Here is a 27,692-nt window from a genome sequence, read left to right on the forward strand (position 1 = left end):
CGCGGCGCGCAGGCGCGGCGGTTGGGTTTGAATCGTGAGGCGCCAGCGGCGGCCCGGCCCTATGGGCGCTGAGGGGACGGGGGTCAGCGGCACAGAGCGGTGAGAACGGCGAGAACGGCCGAACAGCGGGGGAGAAAGGAGTGAAGTAAGTCGGGAGGGCTCGGGGCTGCATGAGGTGGGATGGGGTGGATGGGGATCAGGAGATTTGGGCGCGCTCGGAGTTGGAGCGGCCTGGAGACATAGAGCCTCCCTAAAGCCGCCCGATGGGTGGGGTTATGGGTCGCCCTGAGGGGTGCACGCTGATGTAAGAGGTTGTGGGGTGTAAATGAGCAGTTGGAGTCACTCTGGGATTGTCAACCCTCTCCTCAGTGGCAGAGGGAGGAGAAAAGCAAATGGGGGCCCTGTGGGATGCCCACCTGGATCATAGGCCTCAGGGCTATATATTGTATATACTTACAGTGTACTTAATCCTTCCCTAAGCTTCTCTAAAGAAGGAAGGTCAGCAATATCCTGGGCTCCATCAAAAGAGGAGTAGCCAGCAAGGACAGGGAGGTGACTGTCCTACTTAGCCCTCAAGAGGCCCCATCTGGAGTCAAGGTCTGGGTTATTCGGTATAGGAGGGATGTTCTATGACTCTACAGACGTTATTGAGGCTTAGGGAAAGGAAGTACCCTGGTAACTATTGACAGCTATGCATAAACTGACATGTAAATATCCTTTGCAAAGTGATTGACGGAGGTATAAATGTTGATAAGTACCACTGAAATCTAGGAAATAACAAAGTGATATTTATTATTGATTTGATGGTACAGTGTTGTGTGATCTTCAGGTCCATGAGAAACTGAGGTTATGAGGTACTATATCTTGTACTAAGTTATGAGATATTATTGCAGGAAGGTGGAGGAGAGGCAGTACTGGGTGAAGCATTGTAATACGTATCAAAGCAAACTTTGTATTGTAGAATCCTTGGTTGTATTTACTAGCTATTACCAGAATCTTAATTTTAAACAGAACAATGCCTGGACAGTAAAACTCAAACTGCTGGCACAGTTGATTTATAATATCATGTGCAATAGAAAATATAGACTTGAGAGGCTTATGAAACATCAGTGAATTCCTGTGGCTAAAGAAAGAGAAAAGTTATACCAACTTACTGAGGCTAGTATCTAGTTGTGGCTGTATGTAACATTCTTACTGTCATTCATTAATATTTGCTTGTTTCAATACAGTGTTTTACAGGAGAAATACTTCCTGCAGAAATGGACAAAATTTACATGGACTCTAACGCGGAGAAGTAAGTTGAAACTCTATAAGGATCTTATTGTCATTTAACTTGTAAAAATAAAGGAGAATTTGAATTATTAACCCAGAATTTTGGCAGCGCTGTTCAAGAAATACATCTTGCTCTAGTTTATGCACTAATATCTGTTTCTCTTTTTCTCCCTCCAGTGATAACACAGAGCACATCAGAAGAAAACGGCTGTCCTCTGTGAGTAACTTAGGGCATTCCTAAAGTGAGTGAGTGAAGAAAGGGAAGCTGTAAAGAGAAATGGGTTTTCTCATCACAGTTTGAAGGAAAAACATACCAGAAGCTAAGACCCTATTAGATAAGTGAATGAAAATTATGCTGTTGTTCATTGAAATACCCTACATCCAAGTAATCAGTTCATATAGCCTCCTGATTCAGCAGTTCATTCAGCAGCTGAATAAGTTACTTTTGACCTCAGCAAGGTGACAGAAGGTCATGCAGTTTCCACATTAAGATTTGCAGGTGAAACCACAGATTTACCTGGTAATTTTCTAAGTGGAAGAGAATGCATTTAATATTCAGGACAGTTTACTCACTCTCTTCTCAAAATAAATGAATACTTACGTAAAATGTTCAGAAATGAAAACTGTGTGAACTATGTCTGTGCTTATGGATTGAGAGTGTTACAAATTCTTTGTTCAACTATATATCCACTGTTTTTCTGAGTCTTTTAATTTATTCTTTTTTATGGCTGAATTCCCTTTCTAAATCTTAATTACAGTTGGAGGTTTATGTGCTTATTTGAAGTTTATTTACTTAGGATTGTTTTGTTTCCAAATTAATTCTCAAAGATGTGAAGCATTAACTGTGGAATATTTTAAGACAGAATAAATGGGCTGCATGCTTCAGTAAGACCTACCTATGTACATTGTTTCTTCTGTAAAAGTCCTGCTGCACTGATTTAACAACATAAGCCCCAACACCATGCCTTTATCTCTTGTTTTTCCATTATTAACTTGTGTATCCTGAGACCTCTGCCCTGTTAATTCTTTTACCAGGTGGTCTCTTATACAAAGTGTCTAGCAGGGTGTTCATAGCTTATGACTCTTCCTGCAGTCTCAGAAAGAAGCACACCTTCAATTGAATTCCTGTCTGTAGTGCTATGGTGAGAAGCAGGATCAGAGTCTATCTAATGCCCAATACGGGAATGAATTATATGTTGTGTAGGGTAACTCAAGGCAGTTTGATTGTATGTAAGTCTTGAACTGCTTGTACACTGGCTGTGATTAAACCTCTCATTTACTTGTTGCTTCATCTTTTTGTAGTAGCGAGGACTAATTTTCTCAACCACTGTATTTCGTATTAGATATTAAAGACTCCACGAAATCCTCTTGATGATCTAGGAAATGGGAATGAACTCACTCAGGTAAATCTATTCAGTCCTCTTTGCTGATGTTAATATCTTCGGTTTGCTCCTCAATTCATTCTTGATTAAACTTTCACTAGAATGACGTAGATGTAAAAAGTCCTGCAATAACTGCTGTGGAGAGTAATGTTAGGAGTAATAAATATTACAATAGAATCATAGAATGGCCTGGGTTGAAAAAGACCATAATGATCATCTAGTTTCAACCTCCTGCCATATGTAGGGCTGCCAACCACTAGACCGGGCTTCCCAGAGCCACATCCAGCCTGGCCTTGAATGCCTCCAGGGATTGGGCATCCACGACCTTCTTGGGCAACCTGTTCCAGTGTGCCACCACCCTCTGTGTGAAAAACTTTCTCCTAATCTCTAACTTAAACCTCCCCTGTCTTAGTTTAAAACCATTCCCCCTTGTCCTATCACTGTCCACCTTCATAAACAGGCATTCCCCCTCCTGTTTAAATGTTCCCTTCAAGTACTGGAGGACCACAACGAGGTCTCCCTGGAGCCTTCTCTAAGCTAAACAAGCCCAGTTCCGTCAACCTTTCCTCACAGGAGAGGTGCTCCAGCCCTCTAGTCATCCAATAAATCCAATTCTATAAATCCATTCTGTTTTTCTTTTCTTTTACATCAGAATATTTATTCTGTTAAGTGGAGTAAAATAATCAGAAATTAATAGATAGAACTTGCTTCTGCTATAGTCCTCTTGATTTGAAGTTTGATCTGTTAGAACCAATAACTGGTAAAGTCAATGAGGTGAGGTCTCTTGAGACCCCTGCTGTAGTTCTTCAATTCTTGGGTCAGAAAACAAAATAAATCCTGCAATTCATGTGCTAAACAATAACACATTTTTTTCCATAGTTCATCACATATTCCAAGCAAAAAGCTTTGTAACTGATATTCTGCTCCTCGTGTCTAACTGAGCAGTAAGCAAAAAGGGACCTGCTTCTTGTAAGGTGTTTAGCCAGTGTATCAAAATACAATTATTTGCTATCTCTTGAGTCAGTGCTGCACAGCACTGCCCTTCCCATGCCCTGGTTTCAGACAGCATAGTTTTAATAGCACACAGATGTTGTAATACAAGAAGAATTTTACAGAGCAGCAGCCATGGATCACAATAAGGATTTCACAGAGCAGCAGCTGCAGAGCAGGGTAAACAGCATGAGAACCAAGGACACCTCTAGGAAAAGAATGGCTCATGGCTTTGAACGGGGGTTTTAGGGTTGTTATTGCAGTAGCTTTCCTCCAATTAGTGTGCGTGATTTCCGAACGCCCTTGTTTGTCTGCTATAAAAGAATAGCTTTTCGGGCAATAAATTGGCACAGCTATATTTAACCATATTGGTGTGTGGCTGTTTGTCCTAGTGCACTGACCTTTTGCCTTCAGCTTCACCAACACACAGAGGATTGGTTTGTTGCTGGGTGATGGGTGCATGCCAGGGGGGCCACTGTTGAGCTGCTTCCTTCATAGTGTGGGGGCAGAGGGCTGGCCACACGTAGGTCATGAGTTGGACATGTTTGTGTTAGAGTATGTGGTTTGCTTTTTTATTTTCAGGTTGTTGAGAATCTGTACTTATTCTGACTTGTGGTATAAGAATTGTTCCATGTAATCAAACCACTGTGTTCTTTATTGTCAGGATCTTAACATAGAAAAGCGTAGGAAAAGCTCTCGACGTGTCAGCTTTGCCAACACCATAAAGTAAGTTTGATTGAAAGGATGCAGGTCTACATCCTTCATTTAAGTATAAGGCTAAAGACTGTAATCTGCCACATTAGTGACTGTTTTTTTACTGAATCTTATGAGAGCAATTACTCATTTTTTCTTCCTAGCTAGAAAAAAAATATATGGTTGACTGAATTTCATATAATTAGGAAATTCAACAACAATAAAAACAACTTTTTTTTCCCTACGCTTCAAAACTGATGGTCTTGTGTTTTCAGAACCTCCTTTTTGTTCTTAGTTGCAGGGTCTTCCATCAAGATCTCAAGAACAATGCAGCAGAAAGAGAAAATGAAGGTAAAGCTCCTTTCTCTTTTGATGGATTTCCCAGAATTAGCAACAAGTTTACAGCCAGAATTTAGGAAGTCAGGCATGTCAGTCACAGATAGGGAACAATATGGTCAGCTGTTTATAATGGACAGGTTAAAAACCCATTGATTACTAGCATTGTTGGATCCCTTATCTCTGAGTAGGAATTACTTTATTTTTAGACAGCAGGCAGCTAGAGCAAAATCTGCTTTGGTGATTTAGATTAGAAGAAGGCTGTGAAGAATGTCATATTCACTCTGTCAAAGATTACCTAGCGAAATCTGAAAAGCTAATGCATTTTCAAGTACTTTGCTTCCCTGGGTTTTTGCCACGATAAAAAGAAACATCAAGGGTGAGAATTTCAGAACATTCTATTAAGTTTACTTTTGTCTCTCAATGTTTTGATCCCATTTCTCCCTCTAATATGTTTAATTTTCATATTTTTAGCAGAAGAAACTGAGAGTGATGTCCTGCTTAATCAGTAAGTCTGGGGAAAGAATGTTCCCACAATTCTAGAGCTTCGTCCTGTGAATGCATCTCTTCATATGGCATGTAACCATCAGAACGTTAATCCTCAAAGAAACAGACAAATGCAGCGTGCTTATTTAGATATAAAATTGCTCAGTGCTTTTGTCTGGTTAAAGAAGTTATATAAGAAGGATGTGGCTGTTTTGGCCTTTCACACAGAGATTTCTGAAAATCTGAATTGCATCTTGAAACTGCTTCTGCCAAGGTCAGCTGCTTGGGAATATCTATCAGGAGTGACCTATTGGAGTCCTCATTTCATATACATCTTTTTGGATATTTATTACTGTAAATTCTTTACTCGAAGGTGGATAGTTGTCTGATATAGAAGTTATTGTCTAGGTAGAATAAAATCATGGGATTTCAAATGAGATTTTTTTTTTTTTTTATATTGAGTTAATAATGCATTTAGACTGTGCATGAAGGAAAATTTCTTATTTAAAACCTGCTGTAGGGAAACAGCTTGCTTGTAGTTAACAAATGCTTTCAAAGCAATACAGTTACATACTTGAATGTGTATGTAAATAAAGATAAATAATCCAGCTTAGGTTTCTTGGTCTTGACATAACAGTCAAGAAAACACTGAAAAGCAGAAGGTATTAAATGTTAGACAAAAGTCAATACACTTGTTGTTGTGTCTGGCTTTTGGTTTTATGGAGAAATGTTTTCAGGCTTTAAGGGCACAACTTCCCGTTTTCAAAGAGAAAGGGAAGACTGAAAGTGGAAAGTCTGAGTTAAATATGAAGTATGAGCTATGCGACATAATTCTCTGCCTTTTAAGTATGTTGTTGAAACCACCTGTTTTACAATTTTTTTAACACACTGTTTACCTAAATGACCTTTTGTAGAAATGAAGAACCTGAAGCTGCTCCATGTGGGATCACTGGTGAGTTTAAAAATAAGTTTAATAAGAAAATGGCTATTTTTATTCCAGGCTATTGATTAATTGCTAGTAGAATAATTTTAATATGTCTTGAACAGTCTCCCTGTTGTAGATCACTATTGCTTTATAGGGCTTTGCCCCATAAGGCTGTTTACAAGCACAGTGTTTTGGAAGTAAGGATAGACATACTACATGTTCAGAGCAGTAATGAAAATATTTCTCAGGTTGTAATTGCTTTAATTGCACTCACTTGCAAAGTGATGCTTGTATGGATCTTCAGTTCAGCTGATTAAAATGATAAAATAGATCAGCAAACATAGTATTTGCTTTTCTTTTAACAGGAATGAGCACTTTGCTTCATGCCCCTATCCAGTCATTGGCGCAGCAGACTGAGGTATGGGAATTTTATTCCTTCAGTGCTGAAAATATTAGTGTCCAAAGTATATTCTAATAATTTATGTAGTTAAGGTGAAAGATGTACCACAGCTGTCTAAAAAAAATAAATCCTTGAATTCACATAGAATTCATCTGAAGCGTAATTTCCTATATTTTGAAGTATCCCACCAGTACAGTGTGTGGAGACAGGACAAGGGGAAACAGACAGAAACTGGAGCATAGGAAGTTCTGCATGAATGTGTGCAAGAACTTCTTTATGGTGAGGGTGACGGAGCACTGGAATGGGCTGCCCAGGGGGGTTGTGTAGTCTCTTTCTCTGGAGATATTCAAGACCTGCCTGAACGCCTACCTGTGTGACCTGGTGTTGGGAACCTGCTTTGGCAGGAGGGTTGGATCATACTTAGGTAATGTATATGGTTGTGCTTTTTCTATTACATTTTATTTCTTGAGTTTATAAAATAAGAAATAATTTTAAATAAATATGAAGTTTTTCTTAATATTTATATATTCATTATGTTTGATGAAACACATTATAATCTTGCTACTGGCCAATTTTTGTCCACAGCTTTAAAATTGTAAATCCTTTCTATGAAGGAGACTAAAATCTTCTTAGTCAAAAAAAAAGATATGACAACTTGGTGCTGCTGCTCTGGGAAGTGTGTGTGATAAGCTGGGCAGGGATTTTATTTGCAGTTGATCAGGTGAAGAAGAACAGAAACCACATCGCAGAGTGATAGAAAATACTGATTCAAAAGGCTCAGCTGCATGCTTACAAGAATTTCATGTGTCTAAACATGAATTTTTGTCCAAAAGAAAGCTGAGATGCATTGTTTCAAGAAATGCCATTTAAACATATGTAAAAATATCTAAAATGTGGGCACTAATAATTTATAGTGAAGTTGTCCTGCTTTTCTTCCATGTTATTACTTGTTGAGAAGGACTAAAATCTTTTTTTATGTAAAAAACAAGAAAACAAGGCAAAACAAAAAACTGTAAAGATAAAACCCTAGTCTTAAAACTGTATTCGTTTTTTTTTTGTTTTTAATAGAGTAAGCTCTTGTGTCATTTGTTGCAAGTGCCAGTAGCTGTCATTTCTTGTCTTTTTTCAGTGCCAAGATGTGGACAGCGCTATTCCAAGAACAAATAGGCCTGATACAACTGTCATCTTCACAGATGAAAATGAAATGGATATGACAGCTAGTCACACTGCAGTGATTGCACGTAACCGGATAAACAGTGAAAGTGACAAAACTGAGAAAATAGATATTGTGTCGTTTCTGGCTGAGTTAAACTCTACCAATGGAAAGGCAGAAAAAAGCAAAGATTTTCATTTTTCCTTTGATACTGCAGACCATTTTTGCCCATCTTTTGAACAGAAGGAAGATGCTACTACAGGAAAGAAAATACATTCCAATGAGTTTCTGATGAACTTGAACTCAAATGAAAAAACACTTAATCCTATTGAAGGGCCTGAAAAAGAGAACCTTTTTTTTGTCCCTTCACAAGTTTCAGAAAACATGGCACGATCCTCAGTGGAATATGTATATTCCTGTAAACAACTGTCCACCTGCAATGTAACAAAAATTTTTAGAGAGCAAGATGATGGAATGGAAATAACAAAATGCCAAGCATCTGATATTCAAAATATGCATTCTGGTCTTGGTGAGGTTCCAGCAGAGCAGTTGGCATTTGCAGATGTTACTCGGGCATTTGCAGATGATGGAATGGATATGACAACAAATCACACTGCAAAAATTCATTTTCCCTTTGCCATTGTAGGGAATCAAAACTTAAGCTTCAAAGAGGATTTTTCATCCATGGAGCTAGTGAACGATAGAGTTATCGTGAAGAGAACATCTCACCAGCAATTAATCATAAATCAAGACCCTCAACTTTGTACAAGCAAAAAAGTGGTAAATGTTGAAGACACAGTAGATACTGCAGCACTGCGGGCTTTTAAGCAGGAGACCAGAACATTGTCTTCTATCCCAGGATCTGTTTCTTCTGACACTGTTTTCCGAGATGATAAAACTGCTGTTTTTCCTCAGTGTGATGACATGGAAATTACTGGGAATTACAGAGATGTATTCCATAATGCAAGCACCGAAGGAATGAACAATTCATGTCATAAAGCTTCTGAAAAAACAGTTAACAGAAATTCATTGCTAGTAGAAAGAAGACCTCCAGTAAACAATGACAACACGAGAAGTCTGTCCTTAGATGATAGAACTTCTCTGTCACATAAGAATGATGCACGTGAACTATCTTCAGGCTCAGATCGACAAAGTGTAAGAGTAACCCCAGATCACAGTGCTGCTTCATTGAACTCTGGCTTCAATTCATGTACAAATTCAGTATCTACTGGTTCCTCTAAGGGTAGTCTTCAGGGCAGACTAGCAAACTCCCTACTTGTTTCACTACCGGGTGTGAAAACTGCAGTGTTTTCAGGAACAGATAAGGACTTGACTAAAAATGTTGTTGGCAAGGGTTACAGAGGGAACACTGAAAATGAATTTCCTCCTGGAACGTCCAACTCTGTCACAGGTAAACCACATTTTCTTGATAGTAGGTCTGTATCTTCCAATTCAAGGGAGCAGGAAAAAATGGAAATAACTAAATGTCAGTCAGTTGTCAGTGGTGATCAAAGCATTGGGATAACCACAGAAGCAAAACAAATGCACTGTAAAATAATTCCAAGTAAGAACCAGAGCAATAACATTAGTGATGCTGCATGTTCTTTGGATAGGGACAAGGAAAATCTTGAGGCAATTGGTGCTGATATCAGTTTTAGACAAAGCCAGGCTATAGAAATGAATGCTAGAGGTGTTGAGGTGGCAACAGTCAATAAGAATCTTGGAAAACCAGGCTTTCAGGCTAGTAGTCTGAGTTCCTGTGCAAAGAGCATGTACTCAGTCCAGGAGCAAAAGAGGGAAGTCTCTGAAAATATTGCTACTGACAAAGGTGCATTCACATCATTGCAAAGTGAAAAAGTACATGTTTCTCAGCCTTTGGGAAATAAACTTCTGAATTCTTCAGTTTCCTGCACAAATGACAAAAGAGCCATGTTTTCAGATGATGAAAATGTGCATATAACCGAAGCTCATTCTTCAGTTGTTACTCCTATTAATATAGTACAAGAAAATGAGAATACTCACGTTCAAAATAATGTTAAAGCCAGACAGCTGCAAAACCAGAACTTCCAGTTTTCTGATAATTCTGAGATAGAACATACAAGGGGTGTTGAAGAGAGGTCAGTAGCCAGTAATTCTAAACAACTTAAGGGAAGTTTCCAGTTGCCTTCCTTTTTGGAAAAGTCAGTTGTATTTCCCTCTGGTGAAAACATGGACTTGACTGAAAACTCTGCGGTAGTTGCTCCTGGTCAAAATATCTGTACTATTTTCCCAGGAAGAAAAGCAGCACCGGGACATATTGAAGATAAAAGTAAAACATTCTTAAAAAAAGAGGTGACTGGAAAAACGCATTTGCTTTCTGCAGGTGAGAAAACTATCATCTTTTCAGAAGGTGCTAACATGGACATCACTGGAAATCATACAACTACAACAGGCAACAAAACAATTTTGCAGCCTAAAGTTTTGAACAATGACATGTCCTTCATTTCTGAAGATCAAACTTGTGTTTTTACAAAAAATAATGACATGGAGATAAGTAGGCTTGATTCTGTTACAACTGATAATTCTCTGGAAAAAACTGTCTCTCAAGGAATGCTTTACAGAACTAATAGAAGGAAAAGCTTGAAGGGAACAATAGGGGAAAAGACTGTTTTATTTTCACTGAGTGAGAATAATGACATGAGCATCACAGAGGGACTTACAGCAGCAATTAGCCGTGAAATCGTCTCACAAAATGAGGTAGGGTTTCCTTCTCCATCTTCAGCTCATCCTGTTACAAATGTTACATTCACAAGTAACAAGGCTGACGCAGGTATTAAGTCTTGCTCTGCCAATAAAATTACTGCAAAAGTTTCATGTGATGATGCATTGATCTCGGATAAAACTGTTGGATGGGAAGTTCCTTCAAATGGAGAAGCTACTATGTTTGCTATGGATGATATGGAAATCACTAAAGCCCATAATGTATCTCTAAAAGAAAATTTTCTGAAAGGTAGGCAACCCAATCAGTCTGTTGCTTTAACTTCCTCAATTATGTTTACAAGTGACCAGGCTGATATGGAAATAACTGAGCATCACCCTGTTGATGGAAGTGTTGAAAGGGATTTATGTGAGGATAAATTAAATCTACCCACACAGACTGTACAGGAGGCACTTTCAGATAGCAAAACAGTCATATTTCCTTTGGCTGAGAATATGGACATCACTGAAACTCATGATGTATTAAGTGGTAAGATCCGTGTATGGAATGGAAGGTCGACTCCAGCTATTTCTGCAGTTCCTGCTGATAAGACCATTGTATTTTGCCACAACCAAGATGATATGGAAATGACTTCATTACATACTATTGCTGTTAAAAACAATACTGAAGGATCTGAAAATCAAGAAGCATCACATAAAAGCTCTCTACAACCAGACTTGCATAGTGCACCATCGTCCTCTTGCAGAGATGAAATAGATTCTCTACAAATAAAAGACCTGAATGGTGGGGATCATAAAAAATGTAATATTAAGCCCTTAATTCCTTCTGTTTCATCAGCCTCAGCACTGCCTACTGAGGAAGGACATACCAAAGCCCACGGTGGCACAATAACAGATTCTACTTATTTCTCAGTTCCAAAAGATGCTTTGGATGTCCAGGCATTACTTCCTTCCACAGAAAATCCAAATCCTGTAAACAATAAGCAGGATCTTTTACATCCAGGAGCAATGAAATCAAGGAGAGCATCTTTCAAGCTGCCAGGTAATATGGACTGCAGTGAAGAAAGTAGAGTTGAGAGATCCCATGTTTTTCTTCCTGCTCAGCACTCAGATTCTTTGAAGGGTCCTCCAGATGCACTTAGTACTCAGAGAAATCAAGTATTGACAGATGATTCATCTAGGCATGAAAATCTAGCTACAGATTTAGCTATGGATGGAGCAGGTGTTGCTCCAGTTTCTAACAAGGAATTGGAAGAAAATGTGCTGTCAGCTGAAGGAGAGGCAACAGAATTCCAAGTAAACTCTGAACAAACTAAGCAACTTTCAGTCAGTGATAATCTGAGAGATCCAATAGAACCTGAGCCTGAATTATCAGGTATTTTAAATATTTGTTCAAAACTGGAAAATATTAGAAGGAAATCTATAGTTGTTTCTGAAACTGTTCTTTCTGACCACTTGCTGAAGTTACCGACTCAACCAGAGAATACCTTGAGGTTAGGAAGAAATAGCATAAATGAACAAGAGTTATGTTATGACAAAGAGCAGGAGAATGCATGTCTTGAATCTGGAGCTGCTCCCACACATGCAAATTTAGGAATGGCACTTAAGGGCAGATATCAAGGAAGAAATGTCCCTCTAGGTATCTTTCAGCCTAAACTACCAAACAGAAGAAATCCTTCTGTTTCAGGTGTGCAAGACATAAATGCAAAATCTTCAGGCAAAGCAGAATCACCATTTCCAGAAGTAAATCTGAATACCATTAAAGCTCCAGGTTTTGATAACTTAATTAGGCAGAACTTCAGCCCTTCTCAGTTTATAGCAGAAGAATTTCTTCCTGTCTGCCCAGAAGAAATGGATTCAAATGATTCTGTAAGCTCTGATTTTGTGGAAGAGGCTTGCGACAACAAAAACAAAAGAGAAATCCACCACAATGAAGAGATTCAAGTTGAAGAGACAAAAACTCACAACAGTGCAAAAAGAACTTTGAAATATGTTGAGGAGGATCTTCAAAATCTAAAGAAGCTCAAGGTGGATGAAATCGTGGTTGGTGAGACCTCCCAAGACTTGCAGGTAAGTCTGATCACACATTATCAGGATGTACCTAACACTAACAGCACTTTTATTTATATGTTCAGGTGTGTAAAGTAAGTATTCTTAATCATCTGTACTAAACCATTTGCTAGTTGTTGTTTATGTATAGAGTAAGACCAAAAGCTAGTACTTAACATCTGAATATTCATCTTTATTTTAAATTGGATGTCTTACGGACAACACGAGTTGCTATTGGATTGAGAAAATCTGAGGAAATATGGAATGCTGATCTGAGCTTAAGAATTAGTTTGTGCATCATCATTAGAAACTTTTTAGCTCTGAAAACTGTAAGAGTGTGCTGTGCTGGCTACACTTCTTATATGCCGTGGTAAGAAGTAGAGTATTCATATGCTGGTTTTTCATGCTGATCAAGTGTGAAATGTGCAGATGCCAAAAATAGTTCAATTCTGAATGTCAAGAAATGGCTACACAAACTACTGATTGAATTGTTCTTGCATTGTTTCATAAAACGTTTCTGATTTCCTTTCTTTTCTTTTTTAAACATGTTAATACTAGGTTACTTATGGCACTGTACCTGAAAGTCAAACAGAAGTTGCTGAAAGTGAAAATTCTCCTCATCTATCAGCTAAAAACCCTGACTGTACTCATGCCAACAGCAGCAGCTCTCTAGACTCTGTTAAGGCTGACACAGAATTAACAAGTAAGGCTTCCTTTGTAGTAATTATCTTGAATTTTTATATCTTTTTGGATTAATAAAAGATGAGCCTTACCCTTAATACATACCTCATTTGGGAAGGGAGTTGAATGCCTGCTTTGCAGTTTCGTGTCCAGCTTGTCAACGTGCTGTTTTTACTCTGGCTATAAGGCCAAGCCGTGCAAACTGAGATGAGGAGAACAGTTCAGAAGTTGCTTTTCTTCTAGAGCCAAGTAACTAAGATTCATATTTCTGTAAGAATATTTGTAACCCCTGCCATATTGTTATTTCTTTCTTTATTTTGTCTAGTTCAACGAAGCAGTCAAATGGAGTCGCACCTTCTCATAGATAGCATTTGTGAAGATAATTTGTGGGAGGTATGTATATAACTGAGAGATGCCAGCTTCTTTTCCTAACAGGAAAAATACTTGTATGCATATATATATATGTGTGTGTGTGTATATATATATATATGTGTGTGTGTGTGTGTGTGTGTATATATATATATATATATATACCAGCAAGCAGTTTTTCTTGAAGAATGCACTTAACTGCATGGTTTTCCTAACTTTGCAGAAATTTCAGAGTGGTGTCATCACAGTTGGGGAGTTTTTTACTCTTCTTCAAGTTCATATTCCAATTCAGAAGCCCCGGCAGAGCCATATTCCAGCTAGTGTGAGTATCCATCCTTTGAAACTAACTTTACATTATATTTGTCTGTGTTTCTAAGTGCTCTATATTAAAGGCCTCTGAGCTGTTGCAAACAGAAATGAGTTCCACCTTGACCAGTGTTAGACACCACATGTTTTCAATTCTCTCTTTGCTATTTCACTGCTAATTGATGCTTTTTTCCCCTCAGTTTTGAAAAATAGAATGGATTTCAATCCCATCACAAAATGAAATGTCTTAGTTTGTGGTTGGATAAATATGCTAATCCTTGTCTTTTGAGCTTGTTTAAAGAGTGACATACTTGAAAGACTTAGAAGCTCTGTCTAACTTCTTCACTTTATCTTCTTACTCTATCAATTGTCAATATATCAACAGAAAAACTGTCCAAACTGAAAATACTGCTTAATTTTAGTGCATTTGCTTTCCAGTATTTCTTCCAGCAGCTCCAGTTAAAACTGATTTCTTCTTACATAGTCAAGTTTTTGCTTTCCCTTTCTATAGGCACCTCCTGCAGTACAGTAGAGGAGTTTATAGGGACAGTCAGCTTTGACGTGCAAATTGATAAGAAAGTTACTGAAGTGGATTTCTTGCATTCTCTTCTTAGTTTTACATGAACACAACAATATGTGTGTACTGCAAATCACAAAGTACTCAGAGCTGGAACATTTGCACTGATTTGACTTCTGGCTCTTTACTTTCAAAAGTGACTAGAAGGCATTCCCTTATTTTGCTTACTTTTAAATTAGATGAAAAATAAGTACCACTCCTTAAAAAGATTATCTAATAAAACTGTGTGGATGAGCTGCCTAATTTTCAGTACTGCAATGGAAAACCTTACAAGCTTTTATGAGCAGAGAAAGTTTGTAACATGGCAATGGCATTTATTTAATAGAAAATGTAGGGAATTAGTTAGGGAATTAGGGAAAAATTTATGTCCTTTTGTTGGTTTCTGCCTATGAACAGAGAAGAAACTACTGTCTCTAAAAAGCATATTTCCTTCCCCCCCCCTCACTATTTTCCCCTGTTTTTCCCCAGTGTGCTGTCAGTGCTCCACCTACTCCAGAAGACCTGATTCTCAGCCAATATATTTATCGTCCCAAGATGCGTATCTATGAAGAAGATTGTCAGGCTCTTTCTCAGATGATAGCTGAGTATGTCTGTATTTTTTCAACCACAGTTTAAATTAATAGTTCTCTTTTTCAGCTGTTGCCATGCAGAATGGCCTGGGGAAAGTTAATATATCACACATAGGGGAAAACAGAAAAAGGATAGGTAACCTATTTAATGCTGGCAGATTGATTAGGTGGTATAGGGCAGCCTCTTGGGGAGATGTGGTAATGGATATAGTTACAGCTTGATTTTCCTCTGTTACTAATGAAGTGTTTCAGTTACATATCAGAAGAGTCAAAGGTTTTGAGTGGTACAGAAAATGATCAAACATGTGAAGCAGAATCATAACCGATTATGATCTGTTCCAATTTTCCAGTGTTTGTCATACAGTTAGCATGATTTAGTTCCTTACCTGAAGGCCACTTTTTGATCTAATGCATTATGGCATCTACAATTTGTGTTAAAACAAGATTTATGTTAAAATTCAAGTCAGTAGTAAGGTTTTTCCCAGCCCCAATAGCATCATTTCCTATTCCTTCAGCCTCTTTATCTGCTTGGTGTAGTTGCAATAAGCCTTAATTTCAGGTTTTTTTTTTTTTTTCCCTTTTTATTTCAGATTAAAACAGTATGTAAGTGTCCAGGATCAACCACTAGTGAACGTGAATAAGAGTTTGTGGGAAGTAATGAGAACCTGCTCTGATGAAGAGGTAATATTGCATAAAGAGCTTTACATAATGAAGAAAGCTCACTCTGTATTTAAATAGCTGGTCACTGTGAAATGGTAGGTAGAAGATAGAAGGCAAAGTAGTTTCATGAATGAATGATTACTGTAGGAAGTGGAATAAATAATTTCTTACATGTCAGAAGGGTTAAGTTGCAGAGCCCATTTAAAATAGATTAGATTGAATGTGCTACTATCAAACAGAAAAACTGAAGTTGATAATACAGGTTAGTTCAGAGTAGAGAAACTTAGAGGAGCCTAAGCAAGCAGCACAATTTTAGAAGGAAAAAATGAACTGCTCTTACTGTTGAGGCTCTGTAGTTTCATTGGAGGAGCAGAATATTTCGTTAACCTGAATGTTTATTTAGTTTGGAAAGGTATGTGTGATAGTGGAAGACCTATAATGAATAGAAAATAGGTCATTACACAAAAATAAAAGCTCATATGGATTTAGAGTGCAACAATGGTGTCACATGCCAAAGCAAAAGATTATGAGGGAGGGAGAGAGGGATTTAAAGGAGAATGCTAATGACAGGGAGCACAAAAGGCACCCCAAAGGCATTTGCATTTAAAAAACAAGCATTATAAGAGTATTCCAGACGGAATCAAGAAAGAAGATCAAGAGATTGTTTTCCTTGCTTCTAAAGCCAAGAAAAAGGACTATAGTCAATGAAAATAAAAAGATGATGAAAAACAGTGTTTTTCATAATTCATAATTAGATTTGTGCTACAGGATATCACAGAGGCTAGGATATTAACTGGATTCAGGTAGAATGTACTCAGGAACAATAAAAGGCCTTAGGACTCTGAGCTAAGAATTACAAATTTGAAAGGTTTTTGAAAGCAAAGCTCTACATTGTGGCTTTAGAATGATGATACCACCTAGTGGAGATAGATTGAAAACATGGTATGAAAAAGCAATTCGTACATTCTGCATCTTTAGCTTAATAGTTGTCAGAGAAAAGGTTGTACTATGTAATCTGTAGCTATGTTCTGTTGGAACAGGAGGCTTTGTTACCATTTCTTGTGGTCTGGGCACTGCCTGGACTTCTGTTAGCATTTCAGTTATCCTCTTTAAACACTAAGGGAACGAGTGTTCTAAGTATGTCTTGAACAATTGAAACGAGAGCCATCTGACACAATTAATAACATTGCTCTTTTGTGTGTGTGTGTATGTGTGTGTGAAACTAAATCTTAAGTTACTGGAGCTGTTAAAATCCAATGCTTCTGCTTTGTGTGCTGTTCCCCCTCGGAAGATAGATTGTGTTGGATCTTTGCTGAGGAAATATTACTTTATTAGTAGATTGCACTTGAATTAATGGAATTTAAGGCTGGACAATCCCAATTTCATCTGAAACTTATGAAGTACTGCTCCTAGAGAAATGGGATATTGCAGGGAGTAGGAGCAAACAAGAGAGCGAGTCTAAAGACTAGATTGAAAAAGACTTTGTTTCACATTCTCATTCACTGTCCCTTCCATATTCTTTATTCATTGCAGCTGAAGGTCTTTGGAGCAGAACTGAACAAAATGAAATCCTATTTCATCAAGGAAAGTAAAATCCTGGCTCACAACGAGAAAGAGGCGCTATACAGCAAATTGCTGCAGAGTGCACAGGTAATGTGCAGCAAGGCTTTTGAGGTGTAGGTTTATAAGAGGAACTTCCACCATATTTTATCGGTGCTTGAACTAGCATAAACTGGGACCATCAATGTGGGACCCTAACTAATATAAGTCTGGCTACTAATCATGTTTGTCTTTTATCCATAAGCATTTGTAAAATACTTTAGGACAGTGACATTTTCTTACACTTCTAGGAACCCTCTGCCTAAGTCTTTTGGCAGTTAAAGCTATGGGAATGAAAAACGGAGTACTAAAGGAAATGCTGTCAGAAATTACTTTATTACTATAGTGATGTCCATATTAGTAACTAACAAGGAAATGCAGAAGCAGTGCATTGAGATAGGTATCTAGAAATCTACTTAGTTACATATCTCATCTCATCTCTTCATTTTTGAGAAAGAAAGTGGGTGGGAAGATACACTGTCAAGTTTCTGGTGCTTTCTTAAGCATGGCATCTGCCTTATTGTCAATTATTCTGCCTCTTTGCTCTAACCACAGATTGTATCAGCTTCTTTGATTAGTCTGTTAGCATGCAAAGATCTAAATGGTGTTCCCAGAAGGCATTCGGTTTCTTTAAAAATGTCATTGACTTGTGTAAGAATACATTGCAAAGGAGCACGATTTTCCCACCTTAGGAACAATATGAAAAGCTCCAGTCAAGAATAACAAACATGGATGAATTGCTTAAGGAGGCAGAAAGTTGCCTTGCAGATCTGGAAGCAGGTATGTGTTTCAAAACAAGGGAGTGGTTTGTTGATTTCTTGTTTGGTCCCTTTATATAAGCTGCGGTTGGTACTTGGGGTTGTCACATTTGTATTTTCATTTATTTTCTTCCTTCTGAATTGTCTTTCAGTGCCTTGGGTACAAATTACATTGCATGATAACAGCTTTGAAGCAATGCAGTAAAAGGAGTTTTATTTTCCTTTTCTGTTACTTCACGTTTCTGGTAGATACCCCTCTCTCCCTGACTTCTTGCACATCTTTATCAGCTGTTTTTTAAATACTGAAGTGTCTAGAACACAGAGACAGATAAAATGGATTGTAAATATTGAATCTGGGAGTTCTGTGTAGACCTTCTGATACTTTTTTTCCCACAGATTCTGAATGGGCAGAATGTGAAACAGACTGCAGTGATGATGAAATGGAAGGAGAGGACTCTGAATCAAGAAAACTAGAAGAAGGTAATAGTACCAACTTTTAAGTTCTGAAGAGAGTGAAACTCATTGATGCAAATATCATGGCTTTCTTTTTAACAGTGCATATAGCAAATAACACAGATGTTAAAGTATGAAACAGATTTTATTTCTCGTGGCAAAATGTGACTTAGATCAGTGTGATCAGAAGAGTATGTGCTTGCTGTCATGTTCAGTACTGTTCAATACAACTAATTTTTGTTGACCGCGTATCTGCATGCAGGTAGAAGTGACAGCTATTAGTTTGAGTTCTTTTGCACCTGCGCAGTAAACTAGGACTGTATTTGCTGCTCTTTTATCTCACAGCTTTTTCTTCCCTGCTTTTCTCTTAGAATTGGGAAGCCTCAAAGGTCAAGAAGAGGAACTTCAAAGGTAAGATGTCAGAGGGGATCTAAGGAGCTTAAAAATATTTACATTCAGGATCCTAGAGATTTGTATTATTTTTCACCAGTACATCAGATGTTTTGCTTCATCTTTGTAGAGAACTGTCAGACCTGGAGACTGAGAATGAGCGAATACTTGCTGAAATGAAGCATCTACAGGAAGATGAAAAGAGCTGCCAGGAACTCCTGGAGAGATTCAAGTAAGGAAAATAATAAAAGACTTTCAGGTGTTCTATTTTTGTTTTTATCAGCTAGTTCTGGAGCTTTGCATTTCTATATACATGTATCTGTGTTTGTTGTTTTTCCTTTTTATTTGATTTATCTTTGGATGCCCATCTCCTCACAGCCTATGATAAGCAACAGGACTGTGAACTTGTAATGGCTTTACAGTGATACTCTGTATTACCTCTTTCTACATCCAGCTCTCCTCCCATCCCAAAAGTAATGTGTGTGAAATGAATAGTATTGTGCTTTGGATCCCAAAAGATTCTTTTATTATATACAAGCAAGCATTCTTAATTCTCTGATCTCTATCCTTTAGGTAATTGTTTTGATTGGTTGTTTGAAACTCAAGCTGTGTTTTATTCCTTTTAGCTTCACTGAGTGGGAGATCAGTGAATGGAGTGAACGACAGGCAGTCTTTAATTTTCTTCATGATTCTATTGAACTCACAGTAGAGTTTGAAACCCCAAAAGGTAATTTGCAATACTGGCAGATTTCTGTCTTATAAATTGATAGGTTATATAGTTACACAACAGAAACCTAGAGATTCTACACTAGTAAAAATTATGTTAAAATAAAAAATGAATACAGAGGTACCATGTGAGCTAGGAGAAATGATAAATAGTGGATTTGAACGGGTTTATCGTGCTCTCTACTATCTTATAAATGTGTGTAATAAGTGTCTGTCTCTTAAGAGAACTAAGTATAGAAATAGTTACTATGGGTTTTTTCCTTCTCAGATGGTGATGTTTATGGCGAAAACCCTTCCAGAAAAATAGTTAGTCTGAGCTTTGAATCTCTCTTGGATGGTAAGATATTTCACATAGCTTGAAATTAGCTGCCTGCATTATACTCTTATTGGGGGGATGTTATACATTTGTGTTATAGCTGCTAGTGCGTTACCACATGGCTTTGAAAAGATTTCTTGAAACACTGTCTCCTTTTTTGTTACAGAGGAAAAAGCTCCTCTCTCCTCCTGTTTAGTTCAAAGACTGATATTCCAGTTCATTGGAAGTCAGGGATGCTGGCAGGAAAAGTGTCCCACGCTGCAATATTTGCCCCAGGTAAAGCGTCCGAAAAGCCTAGAGGAGTCTAGAAAAATACGAAATCTTTCTTTGTTGCAGGTTGATACAGAGAATAAAAGTATATTGATGAATATTTGAATCAAAATCTGCTTCATAAATGTTCTGAAGTAAGAGGGAGAAGTACCTGCCCCAGAAGTCAAGAGACATAAAAGAAGGTTTCTGCCTTCTTTGCTGCCTTGATGTCTGACTATCTCAGTGATGGCTTTAAAGCCTTATTCCTGCTAGTAGAAATCAGGGCATTGAGCTGCATGCCGTTCTGCTTTCAAGAGAATGAGCAGTTTAAATTCCTAAGCCAAATCCAATGTTACCTGTATTTGTGCAACCCTGGTGGCAAAACTAAGGGGAGAAACAGCAAAGATGGATGTGTATTTGTTTTTACGCTTGTGCAATTTCCTTATTGGATACAGAGTGAGATAGTAGTTAAGCTGTGTATTTTTAATGCCTTCCAGCTTAAACTTCATTTTCAAGCATCACACGGTGCTTTCAGTTTCAATGTAAATCCTTTTCCCATCTCTTCCGTAGGTGCTTCACGATGTCTCTTTGGTGGTGAGTCGCTGCAGGATCTTAGGAGAGGAGATTGAATTTCTGGAGAGATGGGGTGGAAAATACAATCTTCTCAAGATGGATATCATTGACACAGAGTGAGTAACTTTAGATGGAGCTTATGCCAATTTTTAGAGGGTCTCTACATAAGCAGAAACAAAAAATGCAAAGTTGTTGTTGAAATGTTGTTTTATGCAATTATTTTTTAACAAATCTAGTTTTCTAGATGGAAATCTGTCCTGATTGGAATAGGATTGAATTCATGGAACAAAGGAGATGTACATTCCTACACTTTGTGCTGATGTTTTTGTTTCCATTTCTTACAGTCTGAAGCTCCTCTTCTCCTCTTCCACTGCTTATGCAAAGTTTGAGTTGACACTGTCATTATCATCCCACTACCCATCAGCTTCACTGCCTTTCACCGTTGGAAAAAGAATTGGAAATATAGGGTGAGTCGAGCAGAAAGAACCAAACCACATCACTTGTATTTCAAAGTGAAGGTCGGGAAATTAAATGTTCGACATCCTTTCAAACAAACGTAACTTTCTCTTTTCCAGACACGAGGAGATTTCTGCTGTTCTCTCTAAAGTACCTGTTGGTTACCACTACCTAAGAAGAACAGTGAGCTCGATACATCAAAATCTGCTCCAGCTTCCCAGTTGATTGCTTAGATCTGCATGCAGGAGTGAAGAAGTCAGAGGACATTCTTTGCCTTGTGTATCATACAAACTCAGTGTCTCTCTCACCGGTCACCTTGGTGTCCTATATTCTTCCCTAGAATGGCTGTTTGCCTTACATAGCTTGTGCTTAATCATGACCTTGAATGCTTTGTTCCTAGTGAGAAGACTGAGCTATTGAAATTAGAGGAGCCATCCTTTTATGTCATCGGTGCACTCCAGATTGACGTTGTATATAGGCTGTGTATTACATAGATTGAGCTGCTGACATCGATGTAACCCTTGTGAGTTGATAGTGTTGACATTCCTCCTGTTTCTAAGCCCTCTATAGGTAGATAATGTTTTGTACCTGTAAAATACATTGAATTTGAAAGTTGTTTTCACGTGCCTTAAGCGCATATATATATTTGTTGCTCTCCGTTGGGAAGGTGGAAGTTCATTAAACTTTTGACTCATTCCTTTTCCAAGCTGTGTTTATTGGCTGATGTGTTTAAGCTTTCGACTGATGTGTTTCAACTGAAAGTCTGCCCTATAACTATATAAAAATCTATCGTTTTGAGAGGATTTCTCCTAATCTGATGTCTGATATGAACCTTCCTTCAGCCACACACCCCACGGCAACGAGTGTGTGTGCATATAAAAAGGGCTGCGGCCCCTTTAAGGCTCGGCGCTCTCCCCCCGTCACGTGACGCAGTGGCGGGCTCCTCCAAAGCGGTGTTGGCTGTGAGCGGTAATGGCGGCGGGGTGCGGCGGGCGGCTGCGGGCCTGTGGAGGAGCGGCGGTTGAGGAGAGCCCGTGAAGAGACGTTTGAATTATAATAAGGCCCGGTGAAGGTGAGGCGGCCAGAGCTCGGAGAACCGGAGAAAGGGGGGATTAGGCCGCTTCCCGGTGCGTGTGGTGGCGGAACGCTGCGACACCGCCATGACGCAGGCCTGAGGGGGACCGTCCCAAACCTCCCGTCTGGTGAGCTCGGACGAGGCCTTTGTTTTTAGACGCTGCCTAGGAGAGCTCACAAAGGGTTTTTCTCCCAGTGGGAAGGGACTTTGCTGCTGTCTGTGCCCGTGTCCTGTTTCTATTGCATCCTGTGGTGCTAAGCTGTCTTGTTTTCCTCCTAGGGCGGCTGCAGCCATGGCCATGCAGGTGCAGTTCGAGGCGAGCGCGGACACATCTGCAGAAGAGGAGAGCTTTGGCCCAGAGCCCATATCTAGGCTAGAGGTAAAAGGTTTTGTATGATAAGGACAGTCAGGCGCTGGCACAGGTTGCTCGGACAGGTGGGGGCTGCCCTGTGCCTGGAGACGTTCACAGTCAGGCTGGACAGGGCTCTGAACACCTGATGGAGCTTAAGGTGTCCCTGGTCATTGCATTATTGGACCAGCTACCCTTAAAGGTCACTCCCAGCTCAAACGATTCTATGCTTCTATATCTTCCTGGATATTTGTTAGTTACCTTCAGTATTTATTAAATCAACATGTGCTTTTCTGTGCTACTTACAGAGAAGCTCTTGCAAACGTTGCAATAAAATCATTCTTATTTAAAAGGTGATTTGTAAGTTTGTTACGGTGGTAACATTGGACGTGCTGACTTGCAATAACAGAATTTGATTTAAATCTAAATGAAGTTAGGATTGTAGAACAGAAAAATAGAACCGCTCAAGTTGGAAAAGATCTTAAAGATTATGGAGTCCAACCACAACCCAACCATCCTCCCCTAACTCCAACAGCCCCTCACTAAATCACCCTGAGCACCACATCCAAACAGTTTTTAAACACATCCAGGTATGGTGGCTCAACCATCTCCCTCAGGAGCCTATTCCAGTGCTTAACAACCCTTTCTGTAAAGAAGTATTCAGTGATTGGAGGTGTTTGTGACTCTTTGTGTCTCTTTTTCCTCTCTTTCAGCAATGTGGTATAAATGCAAATGATGTGAAGAAATTAGAAGAAGCTGGATATCACACTGTTGAATCTGTTGCACATGCACCCAAGAAGGAGCTGTTAAATATAAAAGGCATCAGTGAAGCCAAAGCTGATAAAATCTTGGTAAGGATGTTAAGCTAAAACTTTAAGATGAGAAAGTCAAGGAGGTTTATTTCTGCTGGTTTAAAGTATTCCAGTGATTTTGGAAGGTCTCCATTAATGATAGACTGAGAAGAGTAATAAAGCCTATTACAGAATCACAGAATGGCATGGCTTGGCTGTTATAACCCTCTGAAGTGCGGTACTTCAGGTGGCACCTGAGCCTCATAGTACTAGAGGGATAAGTGAACGGGATGAACCTTCCTTGCACTGCTTAATTTGGTTTTCTTTAGGCTGAAGCAGCTAAACTGGTTCCGATGGGTTTTACCACAGCGACGGAATTCCATCAGCGGAGGTCTGAAATCATCCAGATCACCACTGGGTCCAAAGAACTTGATAAACTTCTTCAGGGTAATGACTTGGGTTCTATTTATCGATTCACTTTCAAAGTCATCTCCCTGTTCCCACTTGTAATCTGTAAAGCATAATTAAGTCACTTCAGCTCTTCAGCATCCTTAAAAATAAACTTAGCTCAACTTCTCATCTCCATGATGAGCAAACCTCAATATAAAAAGCAGTTTTTTCCAGTTAGCTTTAAAACTTTCAGCCAAAGTTAGTGTTAAGCTCAATTTGTGTGGAATTAAAGCTTTGTGTTTGCAGTCTTTATTGGAGGTATGTGACAATCTTTGTCTTTTTTTTCCACCTAGGAGGAATAGAAACAGGGTCCATAACTGAATTATTTGGGGAGTTTCGTACTGGAAAAACACAGCTGTGCCATACTTTGGCAGTAACCTGTCAAGTGAGTTATCTATGTTATTAATATCAAGTATTCAGACAACACGTTAAATTTGTTATCTTTTTTGCCTATATTTGACTTACGTTTGGTAGCTTTTTTTTTTTTTGGCCTTAATATTTTGACCCCATGAACGGACATTAGCTTTGTGTTGTAATCATATGTCTTAAGCACAGAGAGGTGCTTCAAGCTGAGCTCCTGTCCTCTTGCAGAGAGACTGAAGACAAGAATCTGTCTTGTCACTTTTCCCAGACAAATATGACTTAAATCACCGTAGCTCGGTACATTACTTATGGTGTGAACATCAGCTGAAGGCATAAAGCAGTAACTGGATTACTTGGTATTGATTTCATATTCATGAATGTGCTCTTCCTTTAGCTTCCCATTGACCGAGGAGGTGGGGAAGGAAAAGCCATGTACATCGACACTGAAGGCACCTTCCGTCCAGAACGTCTTCTTGCTGTGGCTGAAAGGTCTGTACTTATGGCTGGGGGTTAACAACCATTAGGTGAAGAAGGAAATGCATTTCCTCATGGTAAGGCAGCTTAACTAAAATCAGCCAGGCTCTTAAAATCCATTGGTCTGTTAAAGTAAGAACTAACCTTAAGCATAAGCCCCTTCCTGCCTTCTGGCTTCTATTACTCTGCCTACCTAGATGCCATTTAGACCACTTCATTAGCTGCAATTTATAAAGTTTCTGTTTTTCCTTAGCCATGACATAAACATGTGATGTTTTCATTCGATATCCCCCTCAAATTTAGTTTCTTTGACAAAAAGTTTATAGCAACAGCAGATGGATTTTTTCTGTTGAGAAATGAGAGAGCCCCCCCCCGACCAGTTGGAAGGCAGTTTTCTCATCTCCTGCCTCTACCTCAGAATATTCTGACGTGTCTTGTATACAAGTCAGGGATGAGGTAGTTAACTGAGTTTCTTGAAGGCAATAAAAACTCTGTGCTGACCCACAAGAGTTGTTCCCTTTTCTTTAGAGAGGAAACTGACCTAATCAACGTATCATCCTGAATGAATGAGATAAAGTCAAGTTATTGAGATGTAGCAGTAACTCCTGTTAATGAAGCTTGTTTCTGTTGCTGCTGTCTGTAGGTATGGCTTGTCTGGCAGTGATGTCCTGGATAACGTGGCATATGCTCGAGGCTTTAACACAGATCACCAGACCCAGCTCCTCTATCAGGCATCTGCCATGATGGCTGAATCAAGGTAATGAGGCCTCATCTAAAGATTGTTGTTCCCAAACCAGTTTATGCTTTTACACATAGTAATCTGAACACTGCATATTGAGTCTGTGGTGGTAGAAGTGACAGTTCTGGTAACTGAGGAGGGGGGGGAGTATCTGTATGCAGTTGACTTAGACAGTCATATTATTAATCACTGGAAATGATTCTGAGAATGCTTGACGTAACTTCTCCAGGTATGCGCTGCTGATAGTGGACAGTGCAACAGCTCTGTATCGGACAGATTACTCTGGGAGAGGTGAGCTGTCAGCAAGGCAGATGCATCTGGCCAGATTCCTGCGTATGCTTCTCCGACTTGCAGATGAGGTAAGTGCTGAACTGTGCTCCCTGGTGATTCTTTCTCTTTTGAAGCTCAGCAGTCTTGTACAAAAGGCGTTCTGCCTGCTCACTGCTTCTGTTGTATATTGTGTTATATATTGTGTTCTGTTATATATTGAGACCTGCAGACAGGAGAGCAGAATTACAAGCATACCTTTTTTCCTATTATTATTATTTTAATTTACTCAGGTGGTGAAAAATGATTTTGCTTTGTTGCTTTTCTCCTTCTAGTTTGGTGTGGCTGTTGTGATCACTAACCAAGTGGTGGCCCAGGTAGATGGAGCAGCCATGTTTGCAGCAGATCCCAAGAAACCTATTGGAGGAAATATCATAGCCCATGCTTCCACCACGAGGTGAGAGGACTGATATCACCTCCTGTTGGTTTGATTTTGGAAGGCTTTGTGTCACTGAATACATACTTTTTAATGCCGGGTCTCTCTTTGGTCTCTTGGTGGCACTTCCAGTTTGCTTTGCAGGAACAGGTGCCACACTGAGCAGGTTCAGTTCTTACAGCCCAAACTGTGCTACATTCCATGTGATGTTGCAGTGCAATGTTTTAATGATTACCATGATTTAATGATCATCAGGATTATCTCTCTAGAAGGAGCCTATACCTCTTGTTTTTCTTTCTTTTTCCCCTTCAGGCTCTATCTACGAAAAGGCCGAGGTGAAACCAGAATATGTAAAATTTATGACTCTCCTTGCCTTCCTGAGGCTGAAGCAATGTTTGCTATTAATGCTGATGGAGTGGGGGATGCAAAAGAGTGAAGACTTCATTTCGTTCCTCATATAAACTGAGACTGGGTGGCCAGAAAGGGCTTGTGTGGCTGAAGCTTTCCCAATGCAGCTGCTGTTCAAATGCTGGCCGAGGATTCTGTTGTATTTCAGCATACATGTCCATCAGGTGAATCCAATTTGAGACACGTCTGCAGGCATTGCTTGGAAGAGATTGTTCCTCCTGGGCTTTAGTCACGTGTTAAGTTAATGTGGTTTCTTGAGCATATTTTCAAAGGACCACGTGCTTGAAGTTCTCCTCACAGCTGTTGCTCCTGTTGAATTCTACAGGTGGACGTAGCACAGTGATCCAAAAATGTGTGGCAATAGTTTGTAGTAAGTCAGGTAAGAAAAGCGGTGGCTTGAGAACGTAACGGGTTGCCTTAATAATTAATTACAAAATAAAGCAGAATAGCATTCCACAAAAAGAATGTGTGAATGTGGCTGTGATTGAGGTTATCATCGAGCCCTATTCTTTTTGTTAATCATGTTCTGAATTCTGCAATATGCTGCTTTTTGGGAACTGCTGGTTTACTTTGCAATAACGTCCTTTTTTTTTTTTCGTATGGCATTTCTTCTCTGTGGAAATATGCTTTTTAATAAAAAGACCGTGAAAATAGCAATGACGTTGTGGGTGTCTGGGATTTAGCCAGGTGCTAACTCAGACTGAGGCACTCTTTGCAGGCAGGTAGGGAGAAGATGGGTAGATCTTCAGTGACTCTGAGTGTGGAGTGTTTACGAAGCACGTCATTAGGACTAGAGGGAATGGTTTCAAGCTGCGGCAGGGGAGGTTCAGGCTGGACATTAGGAAATATTACTTCTCAGAAAGGGTGGTCAGGCACTGGAATGGACTGCACAGGGAGGTGGTGGAGTCACCCACCCTGGGGGTGTTCAAGGAATGACTGGATGTTGTGTTGAGGGACATGGTTTAGTGGGAGCTATTGCTAACAGGTGAACGGTTGGACTTGGATGATCTTTTAGGTCTTTTCCAACCTTGGTGGTTCTATGATTTCCTTTTCTGAGACATGCTGTACAGATGTGCAGCTGCTCACACTTGCCCTGTGTACAGATGAAGCTCTGACCAACTGTAAAACCCTGTCCTTGCCTGTACTCTACTATGTGCTGCTGGTGGCTGCCACCTGGCAGTGGTTTGTTGTAGGCTGACATGGTCACAGTCCTCCAGTGTCAGTGCTGTACAGTATAACAAAACCATTATATTCTTTTCAGTCTCTGAATGGCTG

General features: G+C 39.3%; 2 protein-coding genes across 7 annotated transcripts; both read left to right on the forward strand.

The window, feature by feature from the left end:
- Window positions 1-23: 23 nt before the first annotated feature.
- On the forward strand, window positions 24-21,771 carry KNL1 (kinetochore scaffold 1). Of its 5 annotated transcripts, none has more exons than XM_015863291.3 (27): window positions 24-145; window positions 1,230-1,294; window positions 1,450-1,489; window positions 2,616-2,675; window positions 4,309-4,370; window positions 4,633-4,688; window positions 5,148-5,181; window positions 6,074-6,111; window positions 6,450-6,502; window positions 7,614-9,048; window positions 9,910-12,404; window positions 12,942-13,086; window positions 13,390-13,457; window positions 13,657-13,755; window positions 14,785-14,900; window positions 15,476-15,566; window positions 17,079-17,195; window positions 17,837-17,924; window positions 18,299-18,382; window positions 18,727-18,766; window positions 18,876-18,977; window positions 19,372-19,472; window positions 19,740-19,808; window positions 19,954-20,063; window positions 20,607-20,725; window positions 20,954-21,076; window positions 21,185-21,771. In XM_015863291.3, exons 2-27 carry the CDS (start codon window positions 1,260-1,262, stop codon window positions 21,288-21,290), a joined length of 5,886 nt encoding a protein of 1,961 aa, XP_015718777.1. In that variant the 5' UTR covers window positions 24-145; window positions 1,230-1,259; the 3' UTR covers window positions 21,291-21,771. The 5 variants fall into 5 exon arrangements, with proteins under 5 accessions (XP_015718777.1, XP_015718778.1, XP_085405968.1 ...); XM_015863292.3 differs by having other exon boundaries at window positions 10,000-12,404; XM_085549842.1 differs by having other exon boundaries at window positions 5,151-5,181; window positions 10,000-12,404.
- A 241-nt stretch (window positions 21,772-22,012) lies between these two features.
- RAD51 (RAD51 recombinase) lies at window positions 22,013-27,074 on the forward strand. 2 transcript variants are annotated; one of them, XM_015863296.2, is made up of 10 exons: window positions 22,013-22,142; window positions 22,420-22,519; window positions 23,203-23,340; window positions 23,610-23,727; window positions 24,024-24,115; window positions 24,488-24,582; window positions 25,211-25,324; window positions 25,536-25,665; window positions 25,909-26,030; window positions 26,322-27,074. In XM_015863296.2, exons 2-10 carry the CDS (start codon window positions 22,433-22,435, stop codon window positions 26,443-26,445), a joined length of 1,020 nt encoding a protein of 339 aa, XP_015718782.1. In that variant the 5' UTR covers window positions 22,013-22,142; window positions 22,420-22,432; the 3' UTR covers window positions 26,446-27,074. The 2 variants fall into 2 exon arrangements, with proteins under 2 accessions (XP_015718782.1, XP_015718781.1); XM_015863295.3 differs by having other exon boundaries at window positions 22,013-22,137.
- Window positions 27,075-27,692: the final 618 nt, after the last annotated feature.

Source organism: Coturnix japonica, chromosome 5 (genome assembly GCF_054131305.1).
Source record: "Coturnix japonica strain WE chromosome 5, WE-NBRP24, whole genome shotgun sequence".
Taxonomy (NCBI): Eukaryota; Metazoa; Chordata; class Aves; order Galliformes; family Phasianidae; genus Coturnix; species Coturnix japonica.